The 16,184-nt window shown below is 49.2% G+C and overlaps 6 protein-coding genes across 6 annotated transcripts; 2 read left to right on the top strand and 4 right to left on the bottom strand.

The window, feature by feature from the left end:
- Positions 1 to 344: 344 nt before the first annotated feature.
- BKA67DRAFT_665095 (uncharacterized protein) lies at positions 345 to 956 on the top strand (the record flags this gene model as incomplete). The annotated part of the gene is made up of 1 exon (XM_046108499.1): positions 345 to 956. One exon carries the CDS (start codon positions 345 to 347, stop codon positions 954 to 956), a length of 612 nt encoding a protein of 203 aa, XP_045951204.1.
- Positions 957 to 2,728: 1,772 nt separating this feature from the next.
- On the top strand, positions 2,729 to 4,693 carry BKA67DRAFT_132013 (uncharacterized protein). Its single transcript, XM_046095005.1, has 2 exons — positions 2,729 to 2,946; positions 3,013 to 4,693. Exons 1-2 carry the CDS (start codon positions 2,897 to 2,899, stop codon positions 4,616 to 4,618), a joined length of 1,656 nt encoding a protein of 551 aa, XP_045951203.1. The 5' UTR covers positions 2,729 to 2,896; the 3' UTR covers positions 4,619 to 4,693.
- Positions 4,694 to 5,276: 583 nt separating this feature from the next.
- On the bottom strand, positions 5,277 to 8,448 carry BKA67DRAFT_596087 (glycosyl hydrolases family 31-domain-containing protein; the record flags this gene model as incomplete). The annotated part of the gene is made up of 4 exons (XM_046105257.1): positions 5,277 to 5,534; positions 5,780 to 6,348; positions 6,634 to 8,172; positions 8,403 to 8,448. The coding sequence occupies 4 exons, from the start codon at positions 8,446 to 8,448 to the stop codon at positions 5,277 to 5,279; spliced, it is 2,412 nt and encodes an 803-aa protein (XP_045951202.1).
- Positions 8,449 to 9,148: 700 nt separating this feature from the next.
- Positions 9,149 to 9,663, bottom strand: BKA67DRAFT_542232 (uncharacterized protein; the record flags this gene model as incomplete). The annotated part of the gene is made up of 4 exons (XM_046101076.1): positions 9,149 to 9,200; positions 9,254 to 9,382; positions 9,441 to 9,566; positions 9,620 to 9,663. The coding sequence occupies 4 exons, from the start codon at positions 9,661 to 9,663 to the stop codon at positions 9,149 to 9,151; spliced, it is 351 nt and encodes a 116-aa protein (XP_045951201.1).
- An 831-nt stretch (positions 9,664 to 10,494) lies between these two features.
- BKA67DRAFT_542231 (G protein-coupled glucose receptor regulating Gpa2-domain-containing protein) lies at positions 10,495 to 11,756 on the bottom strand (the record flags this gene model as incomplete). The annotated part of the gene is made up of 3 exons (XM_046101075.1): positions 10,495 to 10,864; positions 10,916 to 11,148; positions 11,214 to 11,756. The coding sequence occupies 3 exons, from the start codon at positions 11,754 to 11,756 to the stop codon at positions 10,495 to 10,497; spliced, it is 1,146 nt and encodes a 381-aa protein (XP_045951200.1).
- A 3,118-nt stretch (positions 11,757 to 14,874) lies between these two features.
- Positions 14,875 to 16,014, bottom strand: BKA67DRAFT_670888 (uncharacterized protein; the record flags this gene model as incomplete). The annotated part of the gene is made up of 3 exons (XM_046108683.1): positions 14,875 to 15,495; positions 15,556 to 15,839; positions 15,892 to 16,014. The coding sequence occupies 3 exons, from the start codon at positions 16,012 to 16,014 to the stop codon at positions 15,216 to 15,218; spliced, it is 687 nt and encodes a 228-aa protein (XP_045951199.1). The 3' UTR covers positions 14,875 to 15,215.
- Positions 16,015 to 16,184: the final 170 nt, after the last annotated feature.

The raw sequence follows: 16,184 nt of genomic DNA, 5'->3' as shown, positions 1-16,184 counted from the left end.
GTAGTTTCGTTTTGGAAATAATGGAATAACAGCTTATATAGGTAGCTGCCCAACAAACGTCGAGTGAGTGGTTACCCCAGGAGCAACACATATGATTTCCCGACTTCCTAAGCCAATTCATAAATTTTCAACATTTTTTCACAAGTCAACACGTAACCCTCCATGCAGCGCAATGAAATAACCGCGGCCTGTAGTTGATTCCAAGCCCACCATTCTTCAATGCATCACAAAGCGTTACTTGGAGCATCTTTCGATCACGTATGTCACCAATCGGGCAACAGTTAATGATCGGCTCTATGCGACTTTGCAAGTTTTGAGCCGATAGCATGCTCCATCTTTCCACAATGGCAGCGAACCAAACCGAACAGATGACTGCCCAGTGCAATTACTGCAAGGAGCAGTTCGATACTGCACTCATTCTAAAACATCACATCCGGCAAGCCCATCCCAAGTGTAACGACTGTAAGGCCAAGTTCCTCACCGGCGCCAAGCTTCTGCCACATCAGCGTAGTTCAGGACACCTTCACTGCGCAGACTGTGACGTCAACTTCAAATCGACCATTCAGCATCTTCTGCATCATCATCAGAGTCACAGTGTTGCCACAGAAGGCGCTTACATCTGTGGAAGCTGCGGACGAGACTACATGTACGAGCGCCTGTTAACCGCCCATTGTTGCAAATGCGATAAGCCTTTCAAAACCCGCAAGACCCGGGGATATCATTTGAAAAAGTCGTCGGCGCACCGATTTGATGAGCAAAATCGTGAAGAGAACGGCGACGAGAACGGACATGGGGAGCCTATTGACATGGGTCATGGTCAAGGTCGGAATCAGAAAGGCGAAGAGGAAATTGGAGAAGCTGATGGAAATCACATGGAATGCCCTGAATGCCCAGAACGGTTTGATACGGCCCGTGACCGATTCATTCATTTCTTGAATCATCACACCTTCGACTGAGCTCCAATCCAGAAGTACGGGCTAATGATGGCACTTCTACGTGGCAAGACAAGACATTTTCGTATTCTATAGTCGACTGTATTCTGACTGGAACACTGAAATTTATAGCCAGGAAGTTTCTTTAACCGTCTGGTGACACCATTACTATCAAGAGCGAAGCGAGCATAGTCACTCTCATTAGACGCTGAACATCCATATCCTTTCATGCCAATCTGACTGTTACAATCTTTGCCGAAACAGTCGAGACGCAGTCTGTGAACTAGTTACGCCTGAGTGGTTATGGGCCTTGTCAGTTGGAGGCCCTGCAATTAACATACGGTAGATAAGTATCTAATGTCCTGGGCTGTCGGCCTTGGTTGGTCAGCTTGTACGACAGACATTTCCAGTACAACTCCACGTACTCCTCGACACTAATTATGGGTATTCAATGGTCGTAAATACACCCTAACGATAGATTTCATATTGTTGTTCGAAATGCCCAAAGCTTAGGAAGCTGGCCATCTGGGTTGGGATGCTTTCATCCGTCAGCAATTTCTCTTTTTCTCGTCTGGACTTCGAAAGAGTCTCGGCCAACAAAAGGATATCCCGAGCTATAATGATTCATCGTGTCACTCTAGGCTCTTGGTTCGTATCTAGGACTAAGTATTAAAGCGAAACAATCATACCATAATTTTCCCCTGGGCTGGAAGTGTGGTGTCTTCGATTTCAGATATTCTAACAGCTTAAACGTGCAGCTTCTAGCAGGAAGTCATTCAGAAGATTACAGAAAAGAATGCTCAGCTATTCTGATCCGTGACGACTTCAACAGAATGGTCTCGGCTGCAAGCTGTCTAAGCAGTCAACTCGCTGTTATGACAATTGAAGGGGCAGTGAGCTGGATGTAATTGTTTCGATAGGTGATTTGTCCCACGGCCTTGATTTGCTATCGCGAATAACGACCGTAGAGAGGTTGTAGGGTTTGCAACGATGCACCCATTACTCCAAAGACATCTAACTGACCCTAAATCCAGGGTCAAGGCTAAGGCCACCATGGTAGAAACTGTCCTCGGCGCTGCCCATCTCGATGGCGGGGACACCGCACTTCACCTAGTCTAGCTCTGGATGGTTGAGTATGCTTGCTCATCCTGCTCTGCGCGCTCACATGATCGCTGCGAGGCCTCTCCGCCCGGTAACGGCTTCAAGCAATTGGTTGAACAGGCGACAGCCATCTGGTGCAGTATAGAGCATCCTGTCATAAACAACTATGCCCGACGGGGGCCTACAACATATATTTCCAGTGTTTTAGATGGCACCCGTGCGACGTGAGTGATATCAAACTTGTTCTTCATAAAGACATGACTGTACAGCTGAGGCTGTCTCGTTTTATTTTCATACTACAAGAACAACCATGACGCACGACAATGCCTAAGAATGGTAATCCAAGGTAAGGTCGTTTTAGTGGCCCTAACAACCAGCTAAATGCATCCAATTGAATATTTCGATACCGGAGCGCTGGAGCTTTGCACCAATCGCTCATAGACAAAGAAAAAGAAGGAGAAATAGAAACGAAATTCTTGGTCCATATTTTATATTACCATTTGGACAACCGGCCAGCCGAGTAGGTGACAGAAAAGAGCTAGGTTAGGTGCATAGAGTCCTTACTGTATCGAAATGTACCCACCCAAGGCACTCCTATTCGATTAACCTAACCTACGCTCGGACTCGGCCCACCCAACGACCCCCATGGGTGCTGCGGCAGCGCATCTCAGCACTACATACCTATTATGCTCCGTGCCTTAATCTCGCATTGGTCCCGCAAAGGTTGCAAATTTATAGATCTCATACTACGCAACATCGTTACATATCCGCTTACGAAAGCAAGCTCCAGACCGTGGTCCCATCGGTCTCGCCAGCTTGATCCATCGTGTTCAGCCCGACGGGTCAGATTCTACTAAATACAGATGGCGCGGAAGGGCGGCCACAAGGTCAGGACGGGGTGTTTGACGTGCAAGTATGTACATGCATACCAGGATAACGACCAACCAGAATAGGGGTGAGGGCTAATAAGAGTTTGCAGAACGCGCAAAGTGAAATGTGATGAAGCCAAGCCGGAATGCAGCCGATGCCTTACCTCTGGCCGTAAGTGCAGCGGCTATCCGGTGACGCCGCCACAAAGTTCCGGCCTCATGTGGCATCGACCGCGTCATCTCTTCCAAGGGATCGACAGCCCGGCCGATCGCAGGGCACTACAATTCTTTTCCGAGGTGGCCGGTCCATTTCTTCCGGGCGCTACGGACCCTTACTTTTGGACGCACGTGGTAATGCAGTTCAGTGACTTTGAGCCTGCAGTCAGACACTCGGTCATTGCCATCAGCTCTCTCTACGAGCGAAGGCAGATTGATGACAAGTCCAATGTCGGCTTGCAGGTGGACTGCTTCGCTCTTCAACACTACAATGCCTCTATTCACGAAATGCAAAACATGGATAACCAGCCGCTGGTACTCTTAGTATGCATCCTTTTCATATGCATAGAATTCTTGCAATTAAACAAGACGGCAGCCATGCAACACTGCAAGCATGGAGTCAAGCTGCTGCAAGATCTGTCCTCGAAATATTCCTGGGCAGAAGAATACCTAGTGCCAATCTTTCGGCATTTGAACGTATTTCCTTTCTTTTTTGGTGGACCCTCAGACTTCCCCGAGCTGGTCGCTGCCAATGAGCCTGTCCCTACCACTTTCGGGAGCTTCGCTGAGGCCCGGTCGATGCTGGACACCATCTTCAGTCGTTCAATGCGACTAGTGCGGCAGGGCGACCAACTCCGCTTTGGTGACCCAGACCACAGGCAACCACAGCCAGAACTACTCGCTGAACAGGCTTCCATCCTGGAGTATTTGAGCCGTTGGCAAATCGCGTTCATGAGCGTCACCCGCGATTTATCCGTACCTGCCTGTCCGATGGTCTGGCACGATAATTTTGGAGTAAGGTCTTCTCAGCAATTATTGGAAACTTTCTTATCGATCAACTACGAATCATGTGAAATACTCACCAAACTGGCACTAATAAATAATGAGGTGGAATGCGACTCGTGTCTAGACGGCTATCGAAGTATTATCAGGCAGGCTGCTAACATCGATACCATCTCGGACTGCTTTGAAGAACGCGTCCCAAACCAACCCCAATTCGTATTTGAGCTAGGGTTTCTGCCCTTTTTGTCCAACGTCGCGCTGAAATGCCGCGATATGAAGACTCGACTCGCAGCCATGCGAATGACGCGATCCCTTGGCATGCGCCAGGAGGGCTTGTTCGATGGGTGCTCGACGTACGCGTTAGCGCGACGGACTATAGAAATAGAGCATGGCATCGTTCTGAATAACCTGGGGCACCCCATCACAGAAGCCGCCTATCCCGGTCTTCCACCGGAGTCAAGCAGAATACGAGGCGTTGGGGTCAACGCAGACACGGCGGTGGAGCATATCGGCGGGAGAGACTTCACTGGAAAGATTGTTGGTTGCTATATGCTAGAGTCCAATGGTGTGGTTCGTTTGCGAACTGAGTTCCTTCCCAACGATCTTGATGCTGCACGGGCGAACGGATTCGATAACATGAATCAGCCATGGCCACAGTCCCACGACCCGGCCGCATTATCCACATACGAACTACCCAAGCTATGTGTGGACGCCTGAGACCAAGCAAAATAAATTCGCTATGGACATCCCAAGGATGTGTGACACTCCGATACCCCACGCTTGTCTCTGCAGAACTTACTCTGCCATAAGTCTGACCCCTTCAGTAGGCGTGCGATATATCTCACGTGGTGGCTTTGGATTTAGGGTTACATGAACATTGTGATGAGCACAACGTGCCATATTGCGTATTCCTTCGCGCAGCGCCCATGAAAGGTAGTACATTGAGTTAGCTGATGGTGCGTATTCGCCGCGCGAAAGTGGCAGCGATCGCCCTCGCAAACTTCGAGCGAGTCAGCTACCAGGTACAACGCAATACCATTCTTTGAGAAACTCTGTGTCTGGCAGGCCGATTGAGTGGCACTGGCTATGCAGTAAACATGAGGGAGAGTTTGGAAGTGTATAGCTAGTGGTACTTCAAACAAGTGTTGCATTGGTGAAGATGATGGCCTCAGAACTGGTGCAGCCGGAGGCCTGCGCCAAAGGACTGACTGAGGTTCACCGTAGCTGAGCTAGACAAGACTGGCTATATAATATACTTAAAATCATATATTGTTTTCGAGAAAGGGCCTGTTGCGTCTCTGGTTTCCCGAAAAACAAAAGCAAAAGGAAAGAAATACTGAAAAGATTGACTCGACGGAACACCTTACTGCCAGTGCTAGTCCTCCAAACGGACAGCGAAATCGCTAACCCAAACTCCTTGGACGAAAATATCTTGCAGGTTCTCCACATAGACGCTGTTGCCTGCGACGGTCACAGAGATAGTGCTGCAGCTGATGTTCTTGCCCGCGATTGAAACGGCGACACGTGGGTTGGTGCGACCTTTCCACCCAGCAATTGTGATATTTGACACTGTATTGGTGTCTACATAGTCACCGACGACTGTCGCACGTAACGCCGAATTTGAGTATGAGAGCTATTGTATGGTTAGTACTAGAAGAAGAATTTAAAAGGTTCATGATGCCGCTTTACCTCGATCTCTTTAGTCGCGTTCTGTACCAAGCTGAGCCCATCGTCTAGATACAAGGAGCCAGACGCCTCATCGCGACTATCGAGAGTCACCAAGATACTCCAGGGGTTGGATCGGGTTGTCTTGGTTGTGTTTCCCGGCTTTTGTGATGCGATGATGCTTCCGCCCCGGACAAAGACTGGGATGTGCACGAGCGGTGCCTCAATCGTCTTGTTCTCTCCGGGCTGTGCCTCGATCTCTGTGAGATCGTACCAATCATACCATCTCGTCCCGTCCACAATGCCCGGGAACACGCCCTTGACGGTTGTAGCTAGAGGCTCGAGCACAGGGGTGATGAGGATGCTCGGTCCAAGTATGAACTGGTTATCGACAGCCTTCAGACTCTCATCGTTGGGAAATTCCCACTGCAGTGCCCGCATAACCGTCTCCCCAGCGGTGTGTGCTTTCCAGAACAACGTGTACTGGTACGGCAGTAGCTTGAACCGCACGTCCATGGCACGCCTCGTCCCCTCGGCTGTCGTTGCCCATCTGTACGCCTCCTGGCCAATCGTGTTCCCCGGTCGGGAGTTGTGGTTTCGATAAAGAGGAAAGAAGGCGCTTAGTTCCATCCACCGGGTGCACAGCTCCATATCGGCATTTCCGTTGAACCCACACGTCTCTACACCGAAATACGGTATACCCGCGATACTGAAAGTAAGGGCCTGGGCGATTGTGAAGTACATGTTACCCCACTTGGAATTACTATCGCCGCCCCAGTGACCTGTGATGTTTCCACTGCCGGGCGACGTGGACCGCGAGATCAGGAACGGCCGCTTGTCGGGCTTGACAGCGACCAAACCATTGTAGGTGGCGTTAGAGCTCTGGATACCGAACAGGTTATGCATCTCGTATTCGGTCGTATTGAACTCGTCGCTGTGTGTCGCATAAGGCGCAACGCCAGACTTCAGTAGTGAGTGGCCAGCCAGGGCAAGATTCAGCACATATGGCGGGAATGTTATATTGCGTACGCCTGGCGTTGGCCTTGTGAAACCAATAGTGGGCGTACTTTCATCGGCAACGGTCGGAAACGCAGCTGATTGAGATGCCGCCGCGGCGCTGGCCGATGCTGCCTCGGTACTATTGGTGATATTGAATGCTTCCGGGTATTCAAAGGTTTGCTGTCCTGGCTCCCCTGGTAGTAGGAATGGCACGTGGACCGGCTGGAAATCGAGATTACCAGTACCGCACGACCCAGTACACCATGACGAAAGATCAGTTAGGTCAATCCACCAACCATCGAACGGAAGCTGTTCATGGAACAGGATGAACTCGTTCGTCCACCACTCATGAGCTTCAGGAACCAAGAAATCGGGCCAGACACTGAAGCCGGGCCACTGATCTCCATAGTAGAATCCATCAATACCATCGCGGATAAACGCCTGAGCTGCGACGCCTCGTTCATATGGCGCATAAGCATCTGTTGCATTAGTTGGGTCAGGGGCGTAGATATTTGGGTCCAGGATGGGCATCCAATACTGCCCATTGGCATGCAAGCGTGCGAGAAACTGTTGTCCCTCGGCGACAGGATACCTGTTCTCGTCGTTCACGAAGTCCCGGTACTGGAGGAGGTAGTCCAGGTCATTCCAGATGGCCTCGAGCTGGATGTTTGCCGCCGCATAGTTGTCAATCACATCTTGCAGGACAGTCCAATTTTGATAGCCCCAGCGCACTTGGTGGAACCCGAGCGCCCAGTACGGCTGCATAACGGGGGTCTTGATGACACCAAGCTGCTGCTGAGCTAGTGCTTCATTGACCGTCGGGCCGCTGAAGAAATAGAAGTCAAAGCTGCCACCAATGGTGCGATAAATGATATTTTCCTGGCGCATGAGCCATTCTTGTCCGTGCAAATTCCTTCCATAGACGACATGAGATTTGGAGCTTCCATTTCCGTAGCGAGTCTCCGCATAGACTGGGTGAACACTGTGCATGTTCGTGTCTAATGGATTATCGTTCGTCACGTTATACTGATTCCAAAAAGTTTGTGTATAGTTATTGCCAATGCGGAAGGGGCGGATGCTTTCCGGCAGGCCGTAAATGCTGTAGTCCGGGACCATGGAGGTGACGAGCTCGAGGAATTGATCCTCATAAACGATGACGCTCCCATATGTATCAAATAGAACATCCCGACCGCGAGTCCGAGATACCCGAAATTGAAATGATGGTTCATTGCTCCATTCTAGGACTAGTTCACTCGAGTCCTTCGTTGAGCCCGGCTCGATAATCCCCACGGGGCTCAGGAACTCGGGTAGGATATACTGTGAGTTGTTTGCAGCTACTAGATATCTAGGATATATGCGGACATTGAGGCGCGTCGCGTTCTGGTACTGAACATCGAGAATCAATTCTTTGATATCGTTGCCGTAAACGTTACATGGCTCCCCAGCCAAGCCCAATTCAGCTGTAAAGCCAGCGACGTGCTCTGCTATATTGGATGCTTTGTATCCGGGACACAGTTTCTGCGCATCGGGAGCAGTAGGATCCACGATGTTCGGAGTGACACTTGGCGCATCATCAATGGACGACGGTAGTGTTGGCGTAGGATAATCTGTAGCAGACCCGGTTACAGGTCCTAAGGATGTGAATTGGATGGATGAGGCTGTTATGATGCCGCTTGTCGTGATTTGCTTTTGCGCTATGCCCGATGTGAGCCTTCAACCCCAGAGCACTCATACAAGCAAGCTATCAGAAGGTTGTTCCTTTGAATATGATCTCTGGCTAAAAGGGAGCGCTCGGTACGGTATGCTGTGCAAAAGTAAACGGAGTCTATTGACTTACCCACAGCCAAACAGGCAAAACATGCAATGCGGAACCCTTTCCACATGGTGTAATTGGCCGTGCTTGGGACCAGTCTATCGCTAGTATCGGTGCGGAGCGATATCTTGCAGGTGCCATTTTGATTTGAGTCGTGGTTATGGAATTATATATATGCTCTGCCATCTCGAACAATAGATATAGGATTATTTGTCATGGATCTGATCGATTTGAGTTAGTGTGATTAAAAGCACTAAAAACCCAATGGTGACGTGATTCAAAGGTTGAGAATTATAGAATTAAACCATGATCTGCCTTCCCCTCATCGATGGTGTAAAGTTAAAAGGTCGGAACGCGCTGTTTTACCCCATGTTTTGGTGTTTGCCGGCACTTAGGGCCCCAAAACGGATCGGCGGGCACTAGAATCTAGGTAATATGAAGAAGTCTAATCCAATGTCTGGAAACATCATTCCTACGGATATCAATAGTCTAGCCGGGATTCCGGAACGAACTAGATCCCGGGGGGGGGGGGGGGGGGGGGGGTTAAGTCACGTCGCCAGAAACAAAGAAAGAATAAACAGTTCGAGCATGGCTCGACTGGGTGTGAGCACGAAATTCAGTCTCGATTGTAATCAGTTGTAGTACACTGGCCATGCTGCCTGTAAGAGGCGCATTTAACTATCGTAACATGCATGTGGGAAACCGTCCATCATGCCCAAATTATGATATTCATCTCATCGTAAAGGGTATATCGCAAAAGCCTCTGCGGCTTAGCTAGCGTGACCACCCTTGCGAGCAGCCGCTACGACGTCCTCATGCGGACTACGAGATTTTTCAGCATGGTCCAGGTTTGAATTATGTTATATGACGCTTACCGGTTGGCAAAGTTGCCCGGGTTGTCATTGCCAGGGCCGCTGCTGCCAGAGTCATCGCTGGAGGTGTTGTCGCCGCCGTGGCTAGCATGACCGCCTTTGCGAGCAGCTGCGACAACATCGTCGTGGGGTCTGTAGCGTATCATTTAACTTTTATTCTACCTAAGAGCTTCTGGTGCGCGATTCTTACCGGTTGGCAAAGTTACCAGGGTTGTCATTGCCGGAGGTGTCGCTGGATGAAGTATTTGAGGTATTACCGCCCCCATGGCTGGCATGACCGCCCTTGGCTGCGATCTCTCTGACCTCCTCCTTGGGGCTATATAAAATCAGCGGCATGCCCAAGAGAATACTGGAGAGCAATACACCGACCGGTTGGCGAAGTTGCCAGGGTTGTCGTTGCCAGTGCTAGTCATGGTGATGAGATTGGATTGGATTGGATTGTTTGTTGAGTTGTGATGTGTTTAGATTTGGCTACCCAGAATGGTCAACTGAAACTGCTTGCAGTTGCGGAGTTTGAAATTTCTGGAAGATGAATTGAAAGCTGATGTTGGCTGGGAAGATGGTCTATGTATATTTGTTCAATCTGGGGTTGCACATCTGTTTGCTTTGTGACGTCACAACAACAAAATCCAGAGTTTGCTCTGGCATAAATGTTGTAATACAGCAAGCAAATGATGAAATAAGGAGTGGCTGCCTGTGTCTCAACAGGGGATCTTCTATGTCAATGAGGTTTTCCTGACATATCATTGCGGAGCCATGATGCAACTCCACGCGCAGGTACCCGGTAGTGGTTTGACCAGGTTTACGCGAGAACTGGGGACATTGCTTTTTGAGCGTCATTTGTGGCGGATCATTTCTGCTTCCTGTCAATTGTTCCAGGTATATTAACTCGTGTGTGATTTATTCGATCGGGTGCAGCTGCCTTGATCCGATTTGCACAGTTCGGGGGTATTCCTGGCCCTGGAGCAGGGGTCCGAACGTCCACTTCAGTATGTGCGTTTAGCGACAACGACGACGACAAGGACAAGCCATACAATACCCGTAGATAACCATCGCTGATTTCCAAGACGCAAATAGATGTCCATACTGTATTGCACGATCATCCAGCCGTTCTAAATTATCCGATGCGCACTTAAGTTCACCGTTGCAAGATGATGGAACTGTTGGCAGTTTGCATACAAGTATATTATTGGGCATCGAATCATCAACCGCGAGTTTCCCGCATTTCATTGCCTTTGATATCTTTAGTCCTTGTTCCTGAGTGCCTTTGCCGATACGAAATAACTCTTCCCTTCGTGCTCAGAACCTCCGTGGCTCTCGAGATCATCCAGCTCAACTTTGACAGTTCTGTCCATGACAATACCACTGTGTCCGAAGCCGGCTTGTGCAAGTATGCTGTCAGTACTGCCGTGTCGTGTTGGAAGATTTGCAGAACGACCAGACCTTGGCCCAGCCGGTTGGTCATTTGAGGTCAGCTCCTTGAAGAGCAGCGTGCGGCGTGTGATGGCGTATAAGACCGTATCCACCCAGCCCGAGGAAGTGAACAAAGCGCCGGCAAATAGGTAGTATTGCTCAGGAAGAGTGTCACTCGACATTGCAGCCATCCGACCAGCTCTGTTGAATTGATCAGTCATGTCCCCAGTCTTGGGAGTGGATTATACGTACGCAAGAGGCAACGTCAAGAGCGTATACACCAAAGCATATGCTAGCATAGCCGTTGATGCTCTCCGCACCGCCGTTTCGCTAGATCCTTTGATTCTAATCGCGCCTGGCCTGTTTGGTCGGTAAAGATGGTAGAAACCGTACATGTACACAATGATGGAAAGGAATTGGACGATGAAGATCCAGAGGTAATGGAGCAGGAGGCGCATGCTCTCATGCTCTGACGAGATCCAGCACTGGTATTGCCAAGTCAGCCACCGCACGTGTCTGAAGGTCAGTATAACCATGGGATATCACTCACCCACATGCCGGCACGCAAGAAGATGTAGCGTCCGCCAATAATAGGAGCCAGACTTGTGAGTAGCACAGAGAAGGACCATACTCCTAGAATGGAGTAAACAAAGACCGGATAGCTCACACTTCGTGAAAAGGTGACTTGATATGTAGTATGCACGGCGATTGCCAGCACGAAAAAGGCACTCGCCACATCACCCAGTTGAATCAACCAGCCCTGCGCGAAACATTCACCATTTGGGCCCACGATTTCTCGGTTCGACGCCCAGTGGAAGGATAGTAAGAAGCCCAGAGATTGTAGAAAGTCGGCAAGAATTAATTGGTAGATGAGCACGAGTGGCTGGTTGCGACCAATGAAAGTAGTATAATGTGACTTCCAGGCAATCATTCGCCAGCTGATGAAACTGAGGAGAGACGATGTGAAGAGGACGGACAAGGTAGCTAGACACCCAATTGTGATAAGTCCACCGTAGGTCGCGTTGTCCATGCGCAGAAGACTGTTCGGCGGCTCGAAGTAAGCGATCGGGATGCCATCTTGATTCGTAGCCATAGTGCTGAGAAAAGCTGATATTCGATGGGTCGGGCAAAAATCACATGGATAAATCAAATGCAGGAACACAGACACTCGTCGACCAAAATGCCGACTTGTCGGGTCAGTACGAGTGGTCACATGGTAGTTAAATGCGGAGGAGGGGAAGATGTATGTATGCAAGATATAACCGGCCAGGGCTGGAGTGCCTGAGAAACCAAATCTGCCGACAGGAACAAAAACTCCTCAATGCTTGCCCCTTATTGCGATTGCCTCGAACGGCCTTTGAAGTAACCCACTCTCAGCGACCCCAGGTCTTCTAGGGCTGATGATCCACCGAGAGGAGGTCCGCTTGCTTCTAGACGATACCCATTCCCGTGGCTCCACGACATTTGGAAGAGACATTGAGGACTACTATAGAGAGCCTACAAAGTGGTGCCACAGCATATTGGCGCTCAGGAACCCCATATCACACGTTTCGCAGAGAGTAGAGGGATAGTTTCTCGAGGAAGTGTGAATTCGCAAAAGTGAGTCTCCTGGCGGCTGCATGCTGGCAGGGGAACGAATGACACATCACGCCCCAAATGCAAGGGGAAGCTCCACTGATGTTCGTTTGATCAACCCACCAGGAGATCTTCAAACTTAGGTGGGGTATATTTTCGCCAATCCGCAACGGTGCATTAAGCTTCCTGGCAGTCTGGGCAGTAAATTAGCCCAATTACAAGCCCCAAGTGCTTTTCTCTTTGACCACTTGTTCCATTTATGCTGCTGGCATCCAAGCTTGATATAAGTCGGTAATTCGGCAGGGATCGAATCGGAGATGCGTCTTTGCTCATAGAATCTGGAGTCTCAACTCAAAAGCCCGGCTGGCTACGTACCCACCAGCTTGGTACTGTATATTCGATCTCCTCCCCGATGATGCGAAACCCAGAAGCTGAGTAACTGGTGTGCCGAAGTCGCGAGCCTTAGCTTCATGAGATGACAGGTTGCGCTTAGACTAGGAGATCTAATTCCACGTGGTAATACAGCGTTTTTGACACGTTGAGACACTAGTTCTTCCTGTTCATCCCATGCCAGTATCAAGGTCTCTCAAGCCTTTTCCAGCTTGCAGGCGTCGCATCAAGCTAAGCTGTCGCTACTGGGTGTATGTATGCAATCTCATCTCCAATATCGAGAAAGAGTCGCGCTCCATCCGCGCGACGATCAGTGGACTATTGACGACTGGCTGCTGCCCCGGGCCCACTAACTAATTCCCCCCAAGGATCTAGCGCGCCCTACAAGCTTGACAACTAGCCTAACCTTAGCGTCCATGGCCACATTTGCTCATCTGGTAATTGAGCAAATCGCATCACGAGAAAGGTCCTTTATCGTCCATATTTTTCTATCCACGAGCAAACTGCATCCACGGGAGCTTTCGAGCGACCGCACAAGCTTTCCATGATAAACACTTGGTCCGTTAGACTCGGCTGGAGACCGAAGATGACATTTCGCCGAGACTACCGATCGATACCACCAAAACGGTGAAGGCTAGAAGCAGGAACTTGGTGGGTTCTACGTAAAATTCCTGGTCGTATTCACATGTCAGATGCCCATAAATGTTCACAGACATGAACTGTGGCAAACAAGGGTGCGTGGACTGAGCTTTTCTCCATGTCGATATAAAATATCAAGCAAGGTGCAAACCGTGAATCTGTCATGGATGAGGTTGTGGTGCTGACTCGCTGGATGGTTCTGCTAGCATGGGGGGCCTGCCTTCCCTCAAATGAAGGTGATAAAAATTCCATCAGACTCGGTTGCCTAGTGACGACGCAGTCATGTCCCAGTCCATGGGACTATCGATACTTATATACAACTTGACATAATATGAAGTAACCAGATTGCAGAATGGGACTTCACCTTTTACCTTCCATTACCTCATACTGTAAGCTAGTGTTAGTACAATCCAAGGTTGAAGTCGCATCTACCGGTTCTCCTCCTGTGCAGTGGAAAGACCAAGACGCCACTAGATTACACTGCACAAGACGGGTTTCTTGTTTGAGGACTGCTTAGATTCCATATATGACATCTTACTAAGAACCCTGCTTCATTTGGAACCTCTAAAAACAGCCACTAACTATTAGCGGCTTAAGGTGAGTCTCTCGTGTATGCAATCACATAATATCTACAGGCGTAGAACACCGAAGAAGTTCGATGCTTCCCAGCCAGCGAATCTTGCTACTGTCTGGCCCACTTCGATAATCATCCTTCGACATCATGAGACGAGATGACAGTCCCGATACGTACTTGCTGATCATCCTATTCATATTCAGTGGAGATGTTCGCGGAGAGCGGGGGCCCTATACAAATTCATGCCTTGGTTCGGAGTCTAGATTTAAATAATATCCATAACTAGGCGAATCATGTTTCTTTGCGTACATGTATAGAATAGACGCTGCACTGCGGACTGGTCTAAAGAGTGACACCGACCGCCATTAACAGGTCTGATTCCCAGAATCATGCAGAGGCTCCCAGTTGGACACCCGAGCATCTTACATATAAGAACCCACCATGTTCATCAAGTATGCAATACTCTTCGTTCTTGTTGGTTTGACCAGTCTTGCTCTTGCCGTCACTAACGACACCATCCATTGCCAGGAAGACCCGACTCTATCGTCAAAACTAGCGCATATCTTTGGAATATCCCCTTATAGCCAACTGACAGGTAGTCGATGGAAATACTGAGGACGGACGGAAGTTTCGATTCGGTGCTTTGTTCAATGCCTCATTGAAGCTGAGGTTTAATAATATATAATGCAATGCATGGCGACACAAGCACATACGACCATAGCTCTTAGAAAACTCGGCATCCCGTCCGCTCTGCCCTAGATAAACTGAGAAGCGCCGGATTAGTACTCAGGTGGGTGACCACTGGGGAATCCCTGGTGTTGTATGTTTCTTTTTACGTGTTTAGTATTAGTGATTTACACTTTCTGTTGGTCCACAAAATCTATTTATTATTAATCCTATTATTATTCTGTATTAGTACATACGACCATAGCTCCTAGAAAACTCGGCATCCCGTCCGCTCTGCCCTAGATAAACTGGGAAGCGCTGGATTAGTACTCAGGTGGGTGACCACTGGGGAATCCCCGGTGTTGTATGTCTTTTTACTATCTCTATCCAAGAAAGAAACGCCTCTTTTAACTCTTCCATGCTAATATCTCACTCAGGCGCTAGGGTCAGTGACTTTAGCCGCTCAGCACCTAGCGTCCCTCCGCAACACCAATATTACACGCCGGGGCCGGCTTCTCATAAGCTGCATAAGCCTTCGTTTTGCAACACCAACGACCGTAGATATGTACTCATAGCTGTTGCATTCGAAGTAATGACGTTCGCCATGTTCAACGTTGTGGGCGCATTTTCCACAGCACTTGATCAAAGCAACACCAAGTACAAGAGAAACAAGTAAGCTGATACGACAGAAGTAAAAACCTAGTAACCTTAATCACAATCTGAATTGTCCTCCTGAATCCCTAGAGAATGTCTCAACTCCCTCGTCCATCGGCGAACTGGCTCTGTCCCCTCCCGCAACTTCAGGTATTGCCCCCTAAGTGGCATTGGGAGTTTGTCGGTGTCTAAGTACCCGTCTTCGTCCACGTACTCCTCCACATACCCGATCATGGGCATAGCGAAAGCCCCAATTCGCGTTCCTGAGTCACGTGCATACAACCGCATAAAGGCCTCTAGCAAGACGTGGGACTTTGGCACAATTACTAAATCTCTCTGTGCGGAAGGGACAACGCCCGATCCACGGCCTGGCCGCCAAGGTGGAAGAGTTCACTGATCAGATGCTGTTAAGAAATACTCTGGCAGCTTATGCTTGGTAGGAAATACCAGCTCTTTGTTTAGCGGAGGTAAGAACCAAAAAGTCTCTGATTGGAGATAAAGAGCCATTGTAACATCGGAGTCTTTAAGATGCATGTGGAATGCGGGTAATGGAGTATACTGCTCTGGAGAGCTACAAGGGCAGGTCTCCTGATCGGTACACGGCTCCAGGTAAGAAAGTTGAGATAGTTGTTTGGTGCTAACCATCAAGCTCTGATCAGGGATAACGAAGTCGATTGACTGCTAGTTGTGAGTTGAAAGGATAGGCAGTTCTTAAGGAAGATATACCAACCCCGATAATTGAAGGTATGCCATGGAGGTTGAGAAGGCAGTGACCCCAGAGGATACAGGGAACCCCAGCCGAATTGATACTCTGTGCAATAGAAGCTATATGCGGTATCCAAGGATTCGCCATGCTGCCTCGAGAGGGAGTGCGATCGTTCAAAATCAGTCAATGTTTGAGCCAGTAAAGGCAACCACGGACGAATCGAAACTATCTGAGTTTAAAAGAGTTGCAAATGCGAATCAGACAAGCTGAGGGCTGGCCCCTGCTAAGCAAATTTTGTGGCCCGTGCACAACGTTAC

Source organism: Truncatella angustata (genome assembly GCF_020726525.1).
Source record: "Truncatella angustata strain MPI-SDFR-AT-0073 chromosome Unknown BKA67scaffold_13, whole genome shotgun sequence".
In the NCBI taxonomy this organism is placed as follows: Eukaryota; Fungi; Ascomycota; class Sordariomycetes; order Amphisphaeriales; family Sporocadaceae; genus Truncatella; species Truncatella angustata.
This window is presented reverse-complemented; position numbering and strand designations above follow the sequence as displayed.

What these genes read in the sequence shown, in the direction of transcription:
- BKA67DRAFT_132013 (XM_046095005.1), top strand. Translation starts at nt 2,897, where the DNA reads ATGGCGCGGAAGGGCGGCCACAAGGTCAGGACGGGGTGTTTGACGTGC. An exon ending in ACGGGGTGTTTGACGTGCAA is followed by an intron (nt 2,947 to 3,012) that starts GTATGTACATGC and finishes AAGAGTTTGCAG; the next exon opens with AACGCGCAAAGTGAAATGTG.